General features: G+C 40.2%; 1 protein-coding gene across 3 annotated transcripts in view; it reads left to right on the forward strand.

Annotated features, from left to right (window-relative positions):
• STAU2 (staufen double-stranded RNA binding protein 2) overlaps positions 1–18374 on the forward strand; it is a gene marked incomplete at its 3' end in the record, with an annotated part of 153581 nt that overhangs the window by 71295 nt on the left and 63912 nt on the right. For all 3 annotated transcript variants that reach the window (XM_081996757.1, XM_081996758.1, XM_081996759.1), the window contains exon 11: positions 2342–2649. In XM_081996757.1, coding sequence (XP_081852883.1) covers positions 2342–2649 — 308 coding nt within the window. The remainder of the gene's footprint in view (positions 1–2341; positions 2650–18374) is intronic.

Below are 18374 nucleotides of genomic sequence, written 5' to 3' on the forward strand. Positions count from 1 at the left end.
ACAGACATCTGCAGCACTGGACTTGGTTTTAAACTTCTTTAAACTTTGAAAAAGTTAACATTGTACTGTCTTATTCTAAAATTTGTTGGGGGGGGCTAATATCCTATTAGTTCTAAACAAGGAGATTCTTTTACTTATTGTTCACTTTTTTGTTACTCACTTATTTGTAGGAAACCAGATTTACAGTGGTCAGGTCTTAAGAGGTAGTAAACACCTGCCACTCGGTATTATTGTTGCTGTTGGTTTTGTTAACCTATCAATATCTTTATTATCTATTTTAATTTTCATTCATGTTCTCTCTTGTATAAGACTACTTTAAAATATGAGCAGTGATAGACCTTGGAGGTTATAGCATCAGAAAAAGGCTACAAATCACTCTGTAATGGCAATTATGCACTATAAAAATAATGCTGTGTGTTTACACGCTTGTTGTTATCCATAAGGTTGTATTCTAACCATTGTCCTAAATGGAGGAAAAGAAGTTTTAGGGACCCTGTCCTCCATCTTTCCCAGTAGCATTGTCTTGAATTTGTGCTTAGCTCTAGAGTTCAGTGCAGGATGAACTGGCTTTGGACCAGTTGACAAGACTGAGTAAAACACCTCTGGCATTAGAGTTCAGGGTCCAACCAGGCTCCACATCCCCATGAAGGTAAAGGGGAGAGCAATCAGGTGAGTAACAGATACGCTTTTGTGAACGGTGTAAGCTGATGTTCTAACTCTCTGAAAGCAATATTAATTTAAAAGCCAAATGTGTGAGTAAATCGATTAAAAGATTCACCTGTAAGCAGTTTGCTGAGTCAGCAGTGAGGAAATTCAATTTTCACCATGTAGCTGAAAATGAAGATACTAATTACCGGTAATATTTTTTGAATCTTCTCCTTGTGGTAGACATTTTATTTAAAAATACTACTTGTACTACTAGGATTAGTGGAATCCTTTCTAGGAAACTGGAAATTAATTTTCTTCTGCTCTTTGAATTTATTCTACATTCTGAGATGTATTTAATATGTACGGCAAATGAATTAAGCATTGAACCCTTTGATTTCTCTTGGGATTACTAAATCAGTTAACAAACAGTTTTATCATCCCTAAAACGAAATGCCATATGGCTCAGGTTCACCAATGTTGTTTTCAGATATATGTTAGAAGATTAAAGTATGCTATTAATATGAAATTATACATTTCAAGCTCATTTTTCAACTTCTTAATAATAAGAAAGAGGTTTTCTTCTTATATCAGCAAACTGGGTACTCATGTTTCCAACAACTGCTTTACTGTATATTAAAACTAGCAAACTTCAGCCTTAATTCTACACATTTCCATGCACAGGAATATCACCAAAACTGATCAAGTATGTACTCCTGTTTTCAAGCAGGTTTAGGGTTGAGCTATTTTCTAAAAATATACTAAAAATTTCAAAATGTAGACAAATTATCCCTAATCTACATGTCACTAGAAATATATAACATAATTCACATTAATAAATTTAAATCTTTTTAATGTTTGCCCTAACTCCTGTTGATATTAATGACACATACATGCCTTCCTTGTTCAGTATGAATATTGCTCAAGGCAAGTAGCTATCTGCGAACTATAGGATGCAGCTAAATAATAAAAAAAACAATTCCTCTTCATTGAAGAGCAGTCAGTCACACGGGAGTCATTAACACAGTAACGATGTGGCTGCAGGGCAATTTAAGGTTATTTAAGCACAGGCTGCTGTTGTAATTCAGCAAACACTGTAAGCCAGCACTTGAGGTAGTGTGGTCTACCCCAAGAAGCCATCCTGCCCTTTTGCCTCGTCGTCACGAGCATCACTGCGTGGTCCTGGTGCTGGAGCTGGCACAAGGAATAGGGGAGCTGGAGGGTACAAACAGCAGCTGTAGGTGGGAGAGAAAAGAGCTACTTCTGATGGTGACAGTGCTGATGTAGGCTAGTATAAATTATTAGTGAAACAGCAGCCTAAATTATTGTATCAGGTGGGAGGCAGAAAATTGTAGTGAAATAACGATCATGCTACTGTTTTGAAGTAGCAGCTGTTCCTCGTGGTTTGTAGATCTCCAAACCTTATTTGATCATGTTGTGTATTCTGTGCTAGCCACAGTTTTAAAGTCCAGGTTGTACCTTCTTAAAAAGAGTGGGGGAAGAGGAAGATGAGGGGCACTTCCGATCTGCTTTGTTTCTAAATAAATTATGCAATTTCATTTATAGTTACTGTGGAAAAAAGGATACTGCTTTCAAATGCTTACTTCGTTTTCCACTGCAAAGTAGGGTAATGAAAAGAGTCTACATGTCAAACCCATTCTAGAGTAATGAGAACGATCTTTGCTTTTCCTTTCAGCACCAAAGGGAATACTCCATCTCTCTCCTGACGTTTATCAAGAGATGGAAGCAAGCCGCAACAAATCAGCCCCTGGTACCACTGTAAGCTATTTGTCATCCAAAGAAATGAGCCAGACTTCTAGCTCTTTCTTCAGCATATCTCCTACAACAAATAGCACAGCTACGATTGCCAGGGAACTTCTCATGAACGGAACGTCCCCAACTGCCGAAGCCATAGGTCTAAAAGGAATATCTCCTACTTCCCCCTGTTCTGCAGTGCAGCCTTCAAAACAGCTGGAGTATTTGGCAAGGATTCAAGGCTTTCAGGTATGGGAGGGGGAAAATGAAGCTCTTCAGCCAGAATCATAGCATTGCCATCAAGGTTTCACTCTTGCCCTCTTGAATGTGGGCACGCATGTAACTTATCTTGTAAAATTAGCTGGTGTCCAAGGCAGTTTCTGGGTCCAGGAGATGCAATCCTGCACCAATATACATGTCCCTCCTTCTCTTTTTTGTTCCTTTCTTCCGTTCATCTTACTGCAGGCTATCCTTCTCTCCTTTGTTTATTCTCCTTAAATAATTGCAAGCTTAAATTATGCTTTTTACTTGCACTTCTTTGAGACTCTTCACCTCTTGGCATTAGAAGCTTTACACACTGGGCTGGCGTTGGTTTCTCTCTGTGACTCTAATCCAGAAGGTACTGACGCACCACCTTAACTTTGCATTTGTCTTCTGGGCCAGGTCATTAAAGCCATTACTCTGCTTCCCACCCTGCACCTCTTAGTTGTAACCTGTAGAACAAACTTTTGATCGGAAGGTGCAGCCTAGGAGCAGACCTGGTGTCAGAGCAATGCAGAATGTTTTCGACATCACAGTCAATTCTAGAGAATGTAAGATGTACTGCGCTGGGTCAGCACGTGAGTCCTTCAGCACTGGTGACCTGTATCCAGCAATGGCAAATACCCTACATTTCATAGGACAGTGACAGCCTCTGTAGTACATCCAGTCATTTCTGCAGTGTGGAAGATGGGAAAAAGAAGCCTCTTCCTGATCACATTTACATGCAAATTTACACACATATATGGATAGTAACTCATTTTTCTGTGTTGCACCATCGGAGGATGGGACAAGCTATGTAGCCGTATTTTTTTTTCCTGTCGTAGGTTAATGTTTTGTTTTGTTTTCTTTTCAGAGTTGTGAATTTGTTTCATTTGAAAAGTTGGTTTCGTATGTTCTAGCGTATGTAATTTGATCATGTAACTGAATTCTGGAAATGGGAGGTTTCTGTTAGAATTTTTGCATGCTTGATAATGATTTTTTTTCATCAAAGCCCATGTAATTAACAAAGTGTGCAGTTGTTGGAAGTGATTTAAAAGAGGCTGCTAGAATTCAAGAAATAGTGTTGGATGTTCTGTTGGCATAAGCAGCATAGTTAAATTGCATTTGCGTACATCAGATACCACCAGTTGTAGATTTGATCTAATGCTGTTTCTGTCTAAAATGTACATTCAGCTTTCTTTTGGTCTTCATTTTTAAAACTTAATTTTTGATTCATTAGTTTGAATGTCTGTTAATGCAAGAAACGGTGAAAGCCTAAGCCTCACCGTAGTAGAGTTAAGCTGCTAATAGGAATTCAGTTTTCCTGAGTTCCATTTGTTACCTGCCTGCAGTAGAAACAGATGAATTCCGATGAAAAGAAATTCAATCCATGAAGTTTTCACTGCTCGCTTTCACATCTTGTCAGATTGCTTGTGTCTACTAGTAACACTTTATTTTCTTAGAACTGATGCACAATTTATGTTACTGTTTTGATTCCTACTTGCCTACAGTATGTGGTGTACTGTAAAATGATCAGTTGTGTTTGTCCTGGTTTTTTTCATGCTTTGATTCTAGATGCTTATGTAGAAATTGTTTTTAAAGGGTCTTACCTTGAGCCCCAAAATATAATCCTTTTCATCCGTAAACTAGACTACTACTTTTTACTTGGCCCTGATACAAACGAAGGAGTTTGGTAGAGAATCTCAATTATTAACCTCTATCCGCTGTGTATGTAACTGATGGTTTTACATCATCTTAGCATGCTTTTTAACACCTCGCTTGAATAAGGCTGGTATCGATGTGAAACTCTGCCACTGCTGGGTGGCTGAGCCGAGGTGGAGCAGTGAACAGAATCTCTGTGGGAAATGGCTCAGTGGCCTGTCAGGTGCATGTCACAGGTCTCTTCACCATTTCAGCCTAGAAAGCTCTTTGTGTTTAAGAGTTTAAAAGCCAATTTCTTTACAGGTTGACTTTCTCAGGCATATTTACGAAGTTGGAAACTACTACATTTGCAAACAGCTAGCTTGATTCATGTTTCTTGAATGACCCAAAATGATTTTTAAATTGTTAGCATGTATTTGTATTCTGGTCCGGATGATAATCATAGTTTTGTCTTTCATTGAAGAACGTATACATTCTGTTCTCTTACAATGTATTTTTGAATTTTTAAAAAAAAATCAATAAATACTCATATGATGTTTCATTTGTAAATGTAAAAAAATGTTATTTGCTTATTTGAATGTTTTTTTTTTTTTAACTTCTTTAGCTGCAGGGGACGTGTTTAAAATGTGGTTATTTAATTTAAATTCTTCTAAACTGTTTGTATATGATCTCAGCCATGTTTTATTGTAAGCCCTTAATATTAAGAGTTATTGGGACCAATGTATGGAAAAGTACTAAAAAATTACATTTTTATGTTTTATGGCTTATTATTCTAAATATATTTGTAATTGATAAGCAGCAGCTCAGTGTCACTGAAAAACAGGTGTTTAGCTTGGTTACTTTCAAGGCTCAGGCTTCAAATTACCAGTGATAATTAAACACAAATACTTCAAGCAAGCCTTTACAAACTCTGAATAAAGCATTTTTAGTGCTTGCTTTATATTTATAAATACAATCTACCAGTTAATTGTTTTTCAGACTTTGCCTGCAGGTTGTTTAAAGGAAAATTCAGCTTTGGTAAAATTGTTGTTTTTAAGTGACTATGTGGTATTTCAACCATTGTTTTGTAACCAGATTAGGAAAGTTACAGTTATTTTTGCTGACTGTTTAAACGCAGTAAATTATTCAGAGAGTTTGTTTAAATGGAAATATTTAGAGAAGCTGTTTACACATTAATAATTTGAGCCTCCAGTTTTTACTGAGGCAAAACACAAGTTGCAGGTAGTCCAGTACGAAATTCCCCTGGGAGTTTCCATGAAGCAAAGACTGTAAAATTTAAAGAGCCATGACTGAGTGCCCACAGTCAGTCCCGGTACATGGCTCCAGCTATACTTGGTTTGCTGCATTGACTGGACTTAGAGATCTTAACTTTTCCTCCATAGTGGCTACGTAATAAAACCTCACACAGGATGTAGTTTCTACGTGATGTATTCCTTTGATTGCAGTAGTTACACTATTCATAACTTTCTTTTTTCCCCCTCTGCATTTGGTTAGTAGTTGACTGTCCCAGTTTATACATTGATGCATGTAAAAGTTTTACTGCTGGGCATTTCTAAATGGTTCTCATTCAGCCGGCGGCAGAGGTGGGCCTAAACTAAATTTCTGCACTTTGTACGAGGGTAGACACTGAGCTCAAACCTTTCCCTACAGTGGCTTTAAATAAAATGAACACTCGTTTTGCTTTGCTGAAGGTTGGATTTGGAAATCAGTCTAGGGGTGCTGGGATCTCACTACTGAGATACATATGTGAGGAAAATTTCAGGGAAATTCAACCCTCAGTGAATTTCAAGAAAAGGGCTGTAGTTTTGGTCTGATCTGTATGGAAGTGCAAATTTCTTGGAGCAGGTCAAACTTTAAAGAGCACCTAAATACCATTTTCAGAATTGTCACCGGCACTGTGGATGCTTATAGAAAGTCATTTAGAAGTGCAAAATCATCTAAAAAGGGAGATGCTTCTTGGGATTTTCATAAACACCTGTGCAGATTAGGTGCCTGCCTTCCAGCTCACTGCGAGCCTGGGCACCCTACGTAGTGCTTTGCAAATACGGGCTGTTGCCCCACGCTGTGACCTTCTGGCCTGAAGTCAGCCATACCTTTGCGGCTTCTGCCCTGTACTGCGTTGTCTGATGCATACGTCCTCACATGCTGTGGGTTGTCATGCTGCTGTGATTGGTAACAGTACTTTCCTCGGCGTCTGCTCGCCGCTTGCGCTGAAGGATGTAGCCACTGACAGGAAGAGCAAAAAGGGGCAAGTCTGGCTTCTTCAGACTGGGCGCGGTTTGTGAAACGGGCGTCGGTCATAGCTCAGGCCGTGCCGTGACCCTTTCCTGGTCACTCCTGTTTAGCTGAGGCAGCTAATGGGTGCAGTACCGCAGAACTGGCGCCTGGCCTCCTGAGTGAAGGACGGTGGGTGACCTTCGCATCCACCCCCCCGAGTTTGCGAAGGTTTGTGAATCCCAGCCCGAGATCTCTTTCCCTTTGACCAATATTAAATCCACTGTCAGAACTTGTTGACAGCATTCATGATAGAGTTCTTGGTCTTTTTAGTGATGAAGAGTTTGGGCTTGAAACCCTTTCTCCAGCAAATCTCCTAGACACAGTCATGAAAATGGGATTTGAGTTCAGTGGAAATTTTTATTATAAAAGGAATGAGTGAGGGATTGGGGGTTAAGCCTGAAGAATATAATTGAAATATAAATTATTAGCATCACAATTTTTGCATCTTGAAATTTGATGCAATTGCCTTTATCTTCCTTCATTAACATTTTGTGTCCAAGGATGCCAACTCATTGATGATGGCTGAAATAACAATTTGAATTCAAAAGTCCGTTTCCAAAGCAGGTCACAGTTAAGAAATGTGGCTTACTTAGTTAAATTAAAATTCATTGGGCTTGGAATGATGGAAGCAGCTTTCCTTTCGTTAGTTCTTGTTCATTATATGACCCAGTGAAATAAGCATACTTAATTTACAAGAGCTCCCTGGGAGTCTTGACATTAGCTATTTCCCTTCTTCTTTCTTACCTCTGAAGTTGTTTTTTGCCTCGGTAAAAGCAACATCTTACCCCTTTTCAGTCTATCTTTTTCTCTTCCCACATCAAGCAGAACTTTTTTCAATTGGAGTTTCCTCAGTCTTTGATAGCACTCCAGGATATTTTTTTTTATGATCTTCAGTATAACTTAGGAAAACTAAGGCCAGATCATTTACTTGTACAAATTGTTGTATCTCTGAAGGCAACAGAGTGACACCACCAGTTATGTATTTGGGCAACAGGACTGCACTTCAGAATTTTCCATAAACTTGTCACATTCACAAAAAAAGCCATGATAAATAAGAAGGAGAAAGTGGCTACAGCAAGACATTTACCAGTCTTTTGAGCTCTTGCAGAACACAAATCTCTGAATTAGCCTTGAAAATTGCAAGAATTCATTGGTACAGATTGCAAGGTTAGGGAGAAAAACAAGTAGGAAAAAAACCCCAAGCGTTCCCTACAGACTCCAGATTCAAATAGCTACAGTAAAGGGAATTACGAGACTTTTTGTATTGTTCTGGTGAGTAGAAGTAAGGTGAAAGCATTCTGAGAAATGCTCAGTATTGCATCTCATTCTCAGCAGAATCTCCCTGCTGAGGAGGCCGATGGGAAGAAATTAAAACAGACTAACAAGAATGCTGCGATGGAGGTGAAAGCTTCAATGGAGGGCTTTGAAGCAGCACATTAAAACGAAGTTTCTGTGGTTTCCCAGAAAATCAGTGGGCATTTCCTGTCTCTGGGTCTCTGATGGACTATAGGCTACCTTCCCAGCCCTAATGTCCTGTCTCAGTTTTTACAACAGATGATCTTCATTTTTTTGTTGTTGTTTTCATTTCTGTTCCTCTCTCAGGATAGAAAGCAGCAACTTCTCTTTGCTTCTTTCAGCCTTCCTCGTGGCTCACTGCTTTGCGTAAGTGGCCGCCCACTATGTCATTCACCTCAGTTATCTACTAAGACTACACTACAAAAGTTGTATTTAGAAGTTTAATCATTTTGTGGTGATTGTGTTCAAGTGATCATTTATTTAGGGGTGAAATGGAGCTGTGGCAAACTGGATAAAAAACAAACCATCACTTATGAGTTATGAATGGCTAATGTGATTTTCCTCAGACTCCCCCAAACAATTTTTGAGGAAAAAAAAAAAAGTAAAATTTTACTCTGTTTTGGGGGGAAGGGTTCTATATGTTGGATCTATTGTAATAAATATAGTTGTAATTGTAGTGTTAGTTGTCAGAGAGAGTGTATTTTCAAAGTTCCCTGCAGATGAGTGAATCAAAGGTATGTTTTAGCAAGTCTCCAGCTAAAGACAATGAAGGAGAGTGTAGCAGCAAGTGCTAAAAACTAGAATGTAAACCCAGATGATACTGTTCTGTCCTTTAACATGTCGGCTGCAGAAAGGTTTGTGGCCACTGTCAGCTTGGGACTGGAATGATAGCAAATGGACTAGTTCTGGGGAGTACAAAAGTCTCATCACTTGTTCAAATTAGAAAAAACAAACAATAATTAAAGGAAGCTTTTGAAATTACAACATCAGGCTTCCTGGCATCATTAATGTAAAATGGATTTGAAGGCTATGTCAGCAAACTGTTTTTATATAAATGCTTCCTTGAAGAATATCATATCTCCAAAAATCAGGAAAAACTAGCATGTTAAAAAATGAAAATGTTTGTAGAGTAATGTTACAGAGTATTTTTGAAATAAGGCTGTTAAAGCAAATATTGCTTCATCAACACTTGGGGTCAACCCTCCCTATATTTCTGTGTATATCACTGTGCATCTAGCCCCTCTCCCAAGGCACTGGAGACTTCTTTCCCAGCAGGATTCACCAGACTACAAATATTAGTGAAATTGTTCTAAAACACTGGTGTGCAGCCAGACCCAGAGGGAACTGTGATCAGCTGATTCACCTTAATGTTAGCACTCAAAGGGCAGTGGGAATTTATATTTAAAAATAAGTATACGTGAAACCCCTTGAAGTAGCTCAAGAGTGACTGTCTTGCTGTGTATTATTAATACCTGTTTCTGCAAAACAAGCAGTGGAATTGGGCTTTTTGTTCCCATCCTGGTGCCTTGGGTCATAGTCAAGTTCACTAGCACTGTACTTCCTCATTGGCCACATTGGTTTCTGTAAAATGATGTGTAGAATGATGTTGTGCCCTGTCATCACTGAAAGTACTGAAATCTGGCCTTTTGCAGAAGGGTATTATCTTCCTGTGTATTTGTTTGTACTATGCCATGCTCAGTGGCCAGTACAATAATCTCAACGGCAATGTTTGTCTCTTACCCACAGGGAGTATAAATACCTGTAGAAATGGTTGACAAAGTCCTCATTATCTCAGTTTCTGTCTCTTCGGGATACTTTTGTTTTCTAATGTGAAGTTTTCACTTTCACCAGTTACCAAACTGTTGCTTGATGTTCAAATTACTACAGACTTTTGTTGTGGGCTAACCCCAGTGGGCAGCTTAAGCCCCACAGACCTGCTTGGTCACTCCCCTCTAGTGGGATGAGGGAAGGAATCAGAAAGGTAAAAGTGAGAAAACTCACGGGTTGAGGTAAAGACAAAAGCTGCTTGTGCAAGCAAAGCAAAATCAGGGACTCATTCACTGCTTCCCATCGGCAGGCAGGTGTTCGGCCATCTCCAGGAAAGTTACTCCCTCACGCCTAACAGTTACCTGGGAAGACAAATGCCATACCTCTGAACGTGCCCCACTTCCTTCTTTTCCCCTGCTCTTATTCCTGACCATGACATCATATGGTGTGGGATATCCCTTTGGTCAGTTGGGGTCAGCTGACCCAGCTGTGTCCCCTCCCAGCTTCTTGCCCACCCCCAGCCTACTCGCTGGTGGGGTGGGGTGAGGAGCAGCAAAGGCCTTGACTCTGTAAGCACTGCTCAGCAATAGCTAACGCATGGGTGTACTGACCGTGCTGTTTTGGTCACAAATACAAAACATAGCACCATACAAACTGCTCTGAAGAAAATTAACTCCATCCCAGCCAAAACCAGTATATTCTCCACCCTTTATTCCATAACATTTACATCATGCTCAGGTCCCACACTATCCAATAGATCCTCCTGAACCACGCAGTCCCTGCCATCCTTTGATGTACGCAGATAGCATTCCCTTAGTTTATGGGCCACCCCTTTAAAAAGTTCACAAATGTCCACCAAGTTCATTTAGTCCATTACTTGGGCTCCATTTGTTACGATGGCACTCAGGACGTAAGAGGTGGTGAGTTGCGTGGAGTTATTTGGCACCAAAGTCAGCTCAGGTTGGGTCACTGCTGCACTTTCATTACTTCTTGAGAGGCTTGTCCTCCATTGGTTTAGGTGGTTTCTGCTTATAGTACTTTGTGTGAGGTGTAACTCAGATCATGGGTTACAATAATTGAGAGGTGTATCCATTGCAGTTTCCTCTCCTTATCCCTTTGGACTAGGCCATACGGTTTAACATTACAGGGAACTCTTGCCCCTTCTCCAGCGTAGGCATATCCACCACCCACCTGCTCCAGCTTGACCTTACCCATGGGCCACAGTTCCTTCAGGGTTGTAGCTGCTCTGGCATGGACTGCTACATGGCCACATATGCTTCTGGATGTGCCTGCTCCAGTGTGGACTTCTCCATGGTCACAGTCTCCTGGACTTGAGTTCCAGGCAGCCCCGTACAGCAGCACAGGAGCAGCAGCAATGCCCTGGCCACCTGCCAGCCCGTTGCTGTTATCCGTATGTTCCCAGGCAGAGCAGAATAGGATGATAAGGAATACCGGAAACAGCAGAAGCAAAAAGCAGCCACAAATAAGTGCTAGACTCTAATATACGGCAAAGAAAGCAAGCCCCGTGGCAAGGACAAGAGCCTGCCAGTTAGTAGCTAAACGCCTATAGATTTGGTCTAGCATACTCTGATCAAATCTGTTGTTACCTTGAACCCCTCATATCCCACATCTGGTGCCAGAAAGGACTATTGGGGGGTTATCCCCGGCAGGCAGCTCAGCCCCACCCAGCCACTTGCTCACCCTCACCAGTGGGGTGGGGGAGAGAACAGGAAGTGAGAAAACTCATGGGCTGAGATAAAGCCGGTTTAACAAGGAAAGCAAAAGCTGCACGTGCAAGCAACACAAAACAAGGAATTCATCCACCACTTCCCATCGGCAGGCAGGTGTTCAGGGCTCCATCATGCATAACGGTTACTTGGGAAGACAAACGCCATCATCACTCCAAACATCCCCCTTCCTCTGTCTTCCCCCAGGTTTTACTGCTGAGTGTGACATCATATGGTGTGGGATATTCCTTTGGTCAGTTGGGGTCAGCTCTCCCAGCTGTGTCCCCTCTCAACTTCTTGCACACCCCCAGGCTACTCGCTGGTGGTGTGGGGTGAGATGAGAAGCAGAAAAGGCCTTGCCTCTGTGTGAGCACTGCTAACAATGCTGTTTTGATCAAAAATCCAGCACATGGCATCATACAAGCCGCTCTGAAGAAAATTAGCTCCATCCCAGGCAAAACCAGTATGGCTTTCTACACTTTTCTGGCATCGTTACAGTTGGGTACCACTGGGCGGAAGTCAGGAAATAAGAGAACTTCTTTCATCCAGTGAACTTACTGTCTTTGTGCTCTGAAGAAACACGTTTTAGTCAGGTTATTTGCTACAGAACTTCCCTATTTATTCAAGACAGCCACTATTTTTGTTGTAAAGGTAATACAGATTAACAGGAAAAGAAGTTTCCTCCAAGCAAGGCAGCGGCTCAGTCAGGATTTTAGTGATCATTTTAGTGGCATCTGTGATTTGCACAACACCAGGCAAGCTTGTTAACTGAGAATCCTTGCCTGGCTCTCAGAAACTTGCAGGTGTCCTACTACACTGAAAATCAACTTGAAATCAAATGGCTATGTTATGTAGGTAAGGGCTTCAAGGTCTTCAAACCCTAATTTATACATGACTAGCCGAAAGTAAGAAAGCATGTTGGGAATGTGAAATAGAGGAAGATATAAAACAGATCAAGCTGATAGCAAGAATTGTTTTTGAGAGAGCTTCATGTGAAAATCAAAGCACCTGGACTTCATTGCATTCTGTTTTGTAAGGTTTTTTAATCAACTAACTTCAGAGAGAAGGTAGGCAGTACCACAGTTGATGGCAGTGACCCAGAGCAGATCTACCAGAGGTGGTTTTATTAGTTTCCATTTATGTCAGAAATGTTTCTGCTGACTATAGACCATCTAGTCCATATTACCCTATATTTGACCTCAAAGGGAGTTAAAATAGTGGTAGCCACTGTGCAAAAAAAAAACCCCATAAGAATAATTTTCATATAAGTTTCTTGAAGATATGTAAGTTTGGAAACCTAGCATTTCCATTCACAGAGCATACCGCAGGAGGTAACATTTGCTGCGGGAAGAATGTTTCTGAATTAATTTAAGAGCATGCAGAATTAGGAAAACAAATGCGGATCTAGCTACGAGGGGCCGTAAATTTTCTGACACGAGGTCTCCAGCTCCCTGGCTTCTGGCCAGAAATCTGTCCAAACTAGCTTTCTTCTATTCTGGCCATCGTTACCGCTCTCCCTCTCACAAGGAAGAAAGCCCTTTATTCAAGTGCTGCTGAAGTTTTGCTCTCCTTGCCTCCAGAAACAGCCAGGTGCTTCTTTTTTGTTTCCGTTTCTAAAAGAAAAGAAGGTAAATGGAGAAGAACTGGCTAATGGCATTGCCTGGGTCCCCAGGTGTGGTGTGCGTGTCACCTTGGTAACATTTTAGCTTTTCTCCTGGGCATCTTGCAAAATAGCCGTTAAAATCCTCCCATATATCCTTGCACATAACTTGGTCCATGGAAAAAATGTGAATTATATTTTCATAACCGATTTTAGAATTTAGGGGGTTTACCGATGAGAAAGTTTAAAAGCTGTGAGGATGGCTCAGAATACTGCAGCCAGCACTAAATGCACCGGGCCACGATCCCTGCCAAAATCTTTCTAAGTAAATCTTAACGTGACTCGATAACCTTGCTACGGACCTTGGCTTGGAATACAGCCAAAACGCTGAAAGAATGGAGGTTTCAGCTGGCAAAAATGTGAAGGTGGGGTGGTGAATTGATAGCAGACTGGGGTTTAGCTTTAATTATAAGGGAATTCAGCTCTCAAGCAAAAACCCTTAAAGAGAAGCAACAAGAAAAGGTGAAGAAGGAGATGAGTTACAGTTTATTCCTCTCACTGTGAAGAGGAATCTTTTAGTCTCGTTCAGAATTGGGAGCACAATGAAGCAGGATAATTTTCAGAAGTGAAATGATTGTTTCTTGTTTTAATTAAAGAAAGGTGGTTCTTTCTGCATGCCGCTCTGTGTCTAGGTTAGTGCACAAAACCAGTGTCTGTAGCAGCATCAGACTTTTCAGCAAATTCAGGCAGCCAGTTTTGTACTCACAGTTTCACAGTCGTCTTGTTCCCCCTTTATTAATGCGGCGTTTGGGGCTTTCACATGCAGTTTGTAAACAGACAATTGTTACTGCTTGCTTCAGTCTTCACTCCAGCGACAAGCTTCATCATGAAAAAGAGTGTACATGAAAACATATTTCCATTGATGCTATTGCTAGAAAGTGGTTTTAAACCCAAACTATTTTCTCTCTCCAACCTAATCAAGCTCCTCTCTCCCTTCAGTCATTCTGGATGATACCCGAGACCCAGGCACCTCCACAGATGCTCCATCCTGTGCTCGCCCTCCGTGTATCTTATTAGCAGAACACAAACTCCCTCACCTCCCTCCTTTCTTTAGGCCATGTGATGAAAACAGGAGATCCCAGGGTTGCCAGTTTCTCATATTTCCTTTGACTATGAATTATAAAATTAATTTTGACTTCTCTCCCTGAAAGTACAGTATTTACCTGAATAATTATCCTTTTGGATATTAGGAAAAATTTCTTCACCGAGAGGGTAGTCAAGCATTGGAACAGGCTGCCCAGGGAGGTGGTGGAGTCACCATCACTGGAAGTGTTCAAAAAACATGTGGATGTGGTGCTTCAGGACATGGTTTAGGGCACATGGTGGCACTGGATTAGTGGTTGGACTTGATGATCTTGAAGGTCCTTTCCAACCTAGTGATTCTGTGATTCTGTGAATTATGGGTGAATGGATCAGAGGCAGACAAATTGGTTCTGCAAAAACCATGTCAGGTATAACTTAGATTTTTTTGTAGTGTGTTGCAGTGTTTTATTTTCTGAATAATTAATTTTTTTTTTAATCATGTTTTTCTTACATTTCTCCCCCATTTTGGGGGGAGAAGATTGTATTCACTGTTTTAGATCGATGTAGTTGAACTGCTCTCTCCTAGGTCTACAAAATAATACATATCTTAGTTACAGAATGGAGGAAGTGAACAGGGTGGCAAGGTACTCTTCAACCTAAGTGTGATTTTTTATAGAAAGGCCTGTCCCATCTCCTGATTTCAGCTTCCCAATCAGACAAACAGGTCTCTTCTTTGCACACTTGAATGCCAGCCATTGAAAATATGGTTGCTCGCTTTGCATGTGTCCCATGGAAGCACTGTCGTCATACTTACCTGTGTTAAGGTTTGACAGATGGAAGGTAAACAGTAAGCACCTTACTGTACTGGTTATCCTGTGCGCTTCTGTGACAGCAGCGGTGTTAGCTAATTTTCTCTTAATTAGAACCAAACATCACATCCAGAGGTAGGACGGAGCTGGGTCTCCCTTGCTTGACTGAGCATAATACATGGCCAAACTTTCCAGATCTCCTGCATCGCTGAAACAGGAGCTCTGAGTTCAGAGGATATCTAAATAGCATGAGAAAAAGGACGTACAAGCTTCATCGGCTCTGACGATAGACTTGTTTTGCATTTAGCAGATATTTTACATATTCTCTTTTGGAACTGTATCAAGGAAGTTTTTTCACTGTTATTTGTACTTCAGATGTTTTTATAGATGTCCAGCGTCTGCCTTACTATAGTCAGGAACATAAAATACTGCTGCAGTGACCTCTGACAATGCCTTTAGTCTGCTTGTTGTTACCTATTTATGGTACAGTAATGGCTTATTTCTTAGTCTAAACCCTAGGACTGTATTTTAAGATTTAAGACCGCGATACAGCTGCTATTCAAACTCTGTGAGAGAGGAGCATGTTGGAGTAGCTCAAGATTTACTGCTGAACTGTCAGTCTTTAAGCTACTGAGTGTCTTTACCCTTCCGTGCAGTAGCTACGGTGGAAACTTTGCCCACCGCTGTGAAGCAGACACAGCGATTGATGAACCTGAGGCGCGCTAATCAAACATATGTTTTCTTGACACAATGATTGTGTTATATATCACATCCGAATGTACAGGCCTTTATCTTTCCTTAATGATCTAGCAAGGGGGCTTTTTTAAATGTGGGTGTTTTTCATGCGCTCCTTAGATTTGTTCCACAGGGGGTGACCATTAAAAACATCTGACGGGCATGCAGTTAGCCAGCTCCCTGCTGAGATTAGTAAAATACTATATTTAGTAATCGCACTACATCAAGGAACTCCAGCATTGCAGGAAACAGTTTGATTCAATGCTTTTTTTCTGATTTCTTGAATTTTTTTTTTATTGTATGCCTTATTTTTTCATCTGGGACAATTTTTTTCGTCTTGGTCTTGCTTTTGTATCTATGCTTCAACTTTTCATAAAAGACGTCGTTCATACAATGGGATCTTTTTCCCCAATTTTGTTTTTTTGTTATTGCTGTACTCCAGTTCTACCCCTCAAATAAAATACATGGAATTGTAAAGCAGGTAGTAAGAATGCAAAGTGCTATTTGGAATCTCTCTCATGCTGCTCCATGTCTGAAGAGACTAATCTATAATTTGTTAGAAAAGCTTTATGGATAATACAAGGATTCACACTTTTAAGTACTAGAATACTATACTGTGAAAGCTCGTAATATTGGCTTTGAGAAAATGGTTGAAATGAGCAACTGTATTTACTTTATTTTTACCCCAGAAGTATTTCTTCACCAATAAATATGCATGAAACAGAGTTGGAGCTCAAACAAACAGCATTGTTTAATTTATTTTTAGTAGATGCCATGACTAACAGTAGGTGAGCAACAGAAAGAGGAAGATAAAGACCAATATGGAAACGAGAAGCATTTCACCAAGAAGCTAAAGGAAGAAAAATGTTTCATGAGACTCTCGTACAAGTCAAAATTACTATTTTAACATCTGATTTTTGAACCCATTCTTGTTGCTTGTTGCTGTAAATCCAGAGCAACCTATGTAAAATCTTGGAAATAATTCTGTAAATTCGGGACTAAATTGGGTGCTTTCCCTTTAAAGAGGCAGATTTAAAGGAATACCATCCTTTGTTCTAACAAAATAGTCCAGGCTTGTCAATCCGGAAGATTTGTGCATTGCTGAACATAATGGCATTTTATTACCTAGTTTATTTCTGTCTAGCATTCTAAGTCTCCTGCTGATGCTTTGACTCAGAGTAGTTTTTGGTTTGGAAACATGAACTCCAATGTCACAGATGACTTCTTTCTTTTGGTAATTCATATTATTTTTTTAAGTTAATAAATGTTCAAGAAAGAAAGTGTTTGGCCAGAGAGAAGTTGTGTTTCAAACTGTGAACAGCTAAGCAGCAGTGTGTGAAAATAGTAGCCTTTATTTTTGCTCCCCTCAGTCTCTTGTTAATGCACAATTAGCTCGTGTCTTACAGTAGATTAGTATATTATAGTTAAACTTAACTACTATGTAGTAATATAACAGGTCTCTCACCTTCCTCAGTTGTGAATCAGTAAACCGTAGTCCTTGTTCATCCAAAAGGACAGATGTTCAAATGCAGAAGTGCCCACTGAAGTCCAGCAGACTATCCCATGCTTGAGGTTAGGACATTGTATTTACAGAATAATTTATGCCGATTGTCTATGGCCACTACTAAGTGGATATTACTACTGCAATACTTTTACAGTTTCTATCAGAACACCTCCACATAGGGAAGAGTTATAGTAAAGCTAGATTCAAGAGACATCTTTATATAAATATGATAGGAATGGGAAATTTCCTGCTTTTGGAGCAGAAGTAACCCTAAATGTCATTTCTTAGGCAGTTTTTTGCAGTGTGATTTAGATTTTCCTTTATAAAATAACATATAAGGTTGAGAATTTTGGCTATGCCATTCCACATCCAGTTGTAACATTGTAAACATTCATCTTATATCTTCCTTTATGTGACGCTATAAATATCCATCAAAACATTTGCATCTCTTCAGTAATTTAAAATATTAAAAAGAAAGGCCAAATTTCAAGGTAGTTGTCAAATGGTTTCAGCCCTTCCCATACATTTCTGTATACATACACCAGTTAGTAGTACCCCTCCATACATACTCCTACCATGCAGCTTGTTCCCGACTGTAGTCATCTCTGAAAAGGACATAATAGGTGCATCTCTTGCAAATATAGAACATGAAAGCATACATGTATGAGTAAATCCACGGCGTGTGCTTGTGGAAGACATTACATCGAGAATTTATTTCATTATTTTGATGCCCGGGATGCACTTTGTGTTTAACACACCGAGGTTTTGTGCCCTGCCCACACCGCACAACGGAGTGCTGTGTTTGGCATTCCTGAGCTGGTTACATGTGATTTATCTCAGGTACTCCACGTACATAGTGACCCGGGAGAAAACCTAGCAGTGCTGTCTGCTTTTTCCAATAAATGAGCAGGCTCATTTAGAGTTATTGCCAGGGTCTTCTTGTTGTGGCACTGCTTTGTGCTGTGTAGACATTCCTCGGAGGAGAGTTATGTGTAAGTCTGAGGCTGGAGTCTTGCATTTTACTCAGAAACTTGCACAACCCTTACTACAGACATCTGTATGCTGCCCATTATTTTCTAACCAGATCCTAATGCTGTTCGATAAAAACTCTGCTTATATGTTACCCAAATAAAACATTCTGAATTGTAATGAGTGAAAATTCATTGCTGTTTAATCCTTAAAATGCACTGAGCTAATTTGTGAGTGTCCCCTAATTACAAAAAATTGAAGCCTGAAAATTAGATCCTGGACCTAGATAGTAATTATTTTCATAA

The sequence above is a fragment of the Phaethon aethereus genome (genome assembly GCF_964289735.1).
Source record: "Phaethon aethereus genome assembly, chromosome: 2".
Lineage (NCBI taxonomy): Eukaryota > Metazoa > Chordata > Aves > Phaethontiformes > Phaethontidae > Phaethon > Phaethon aethereus.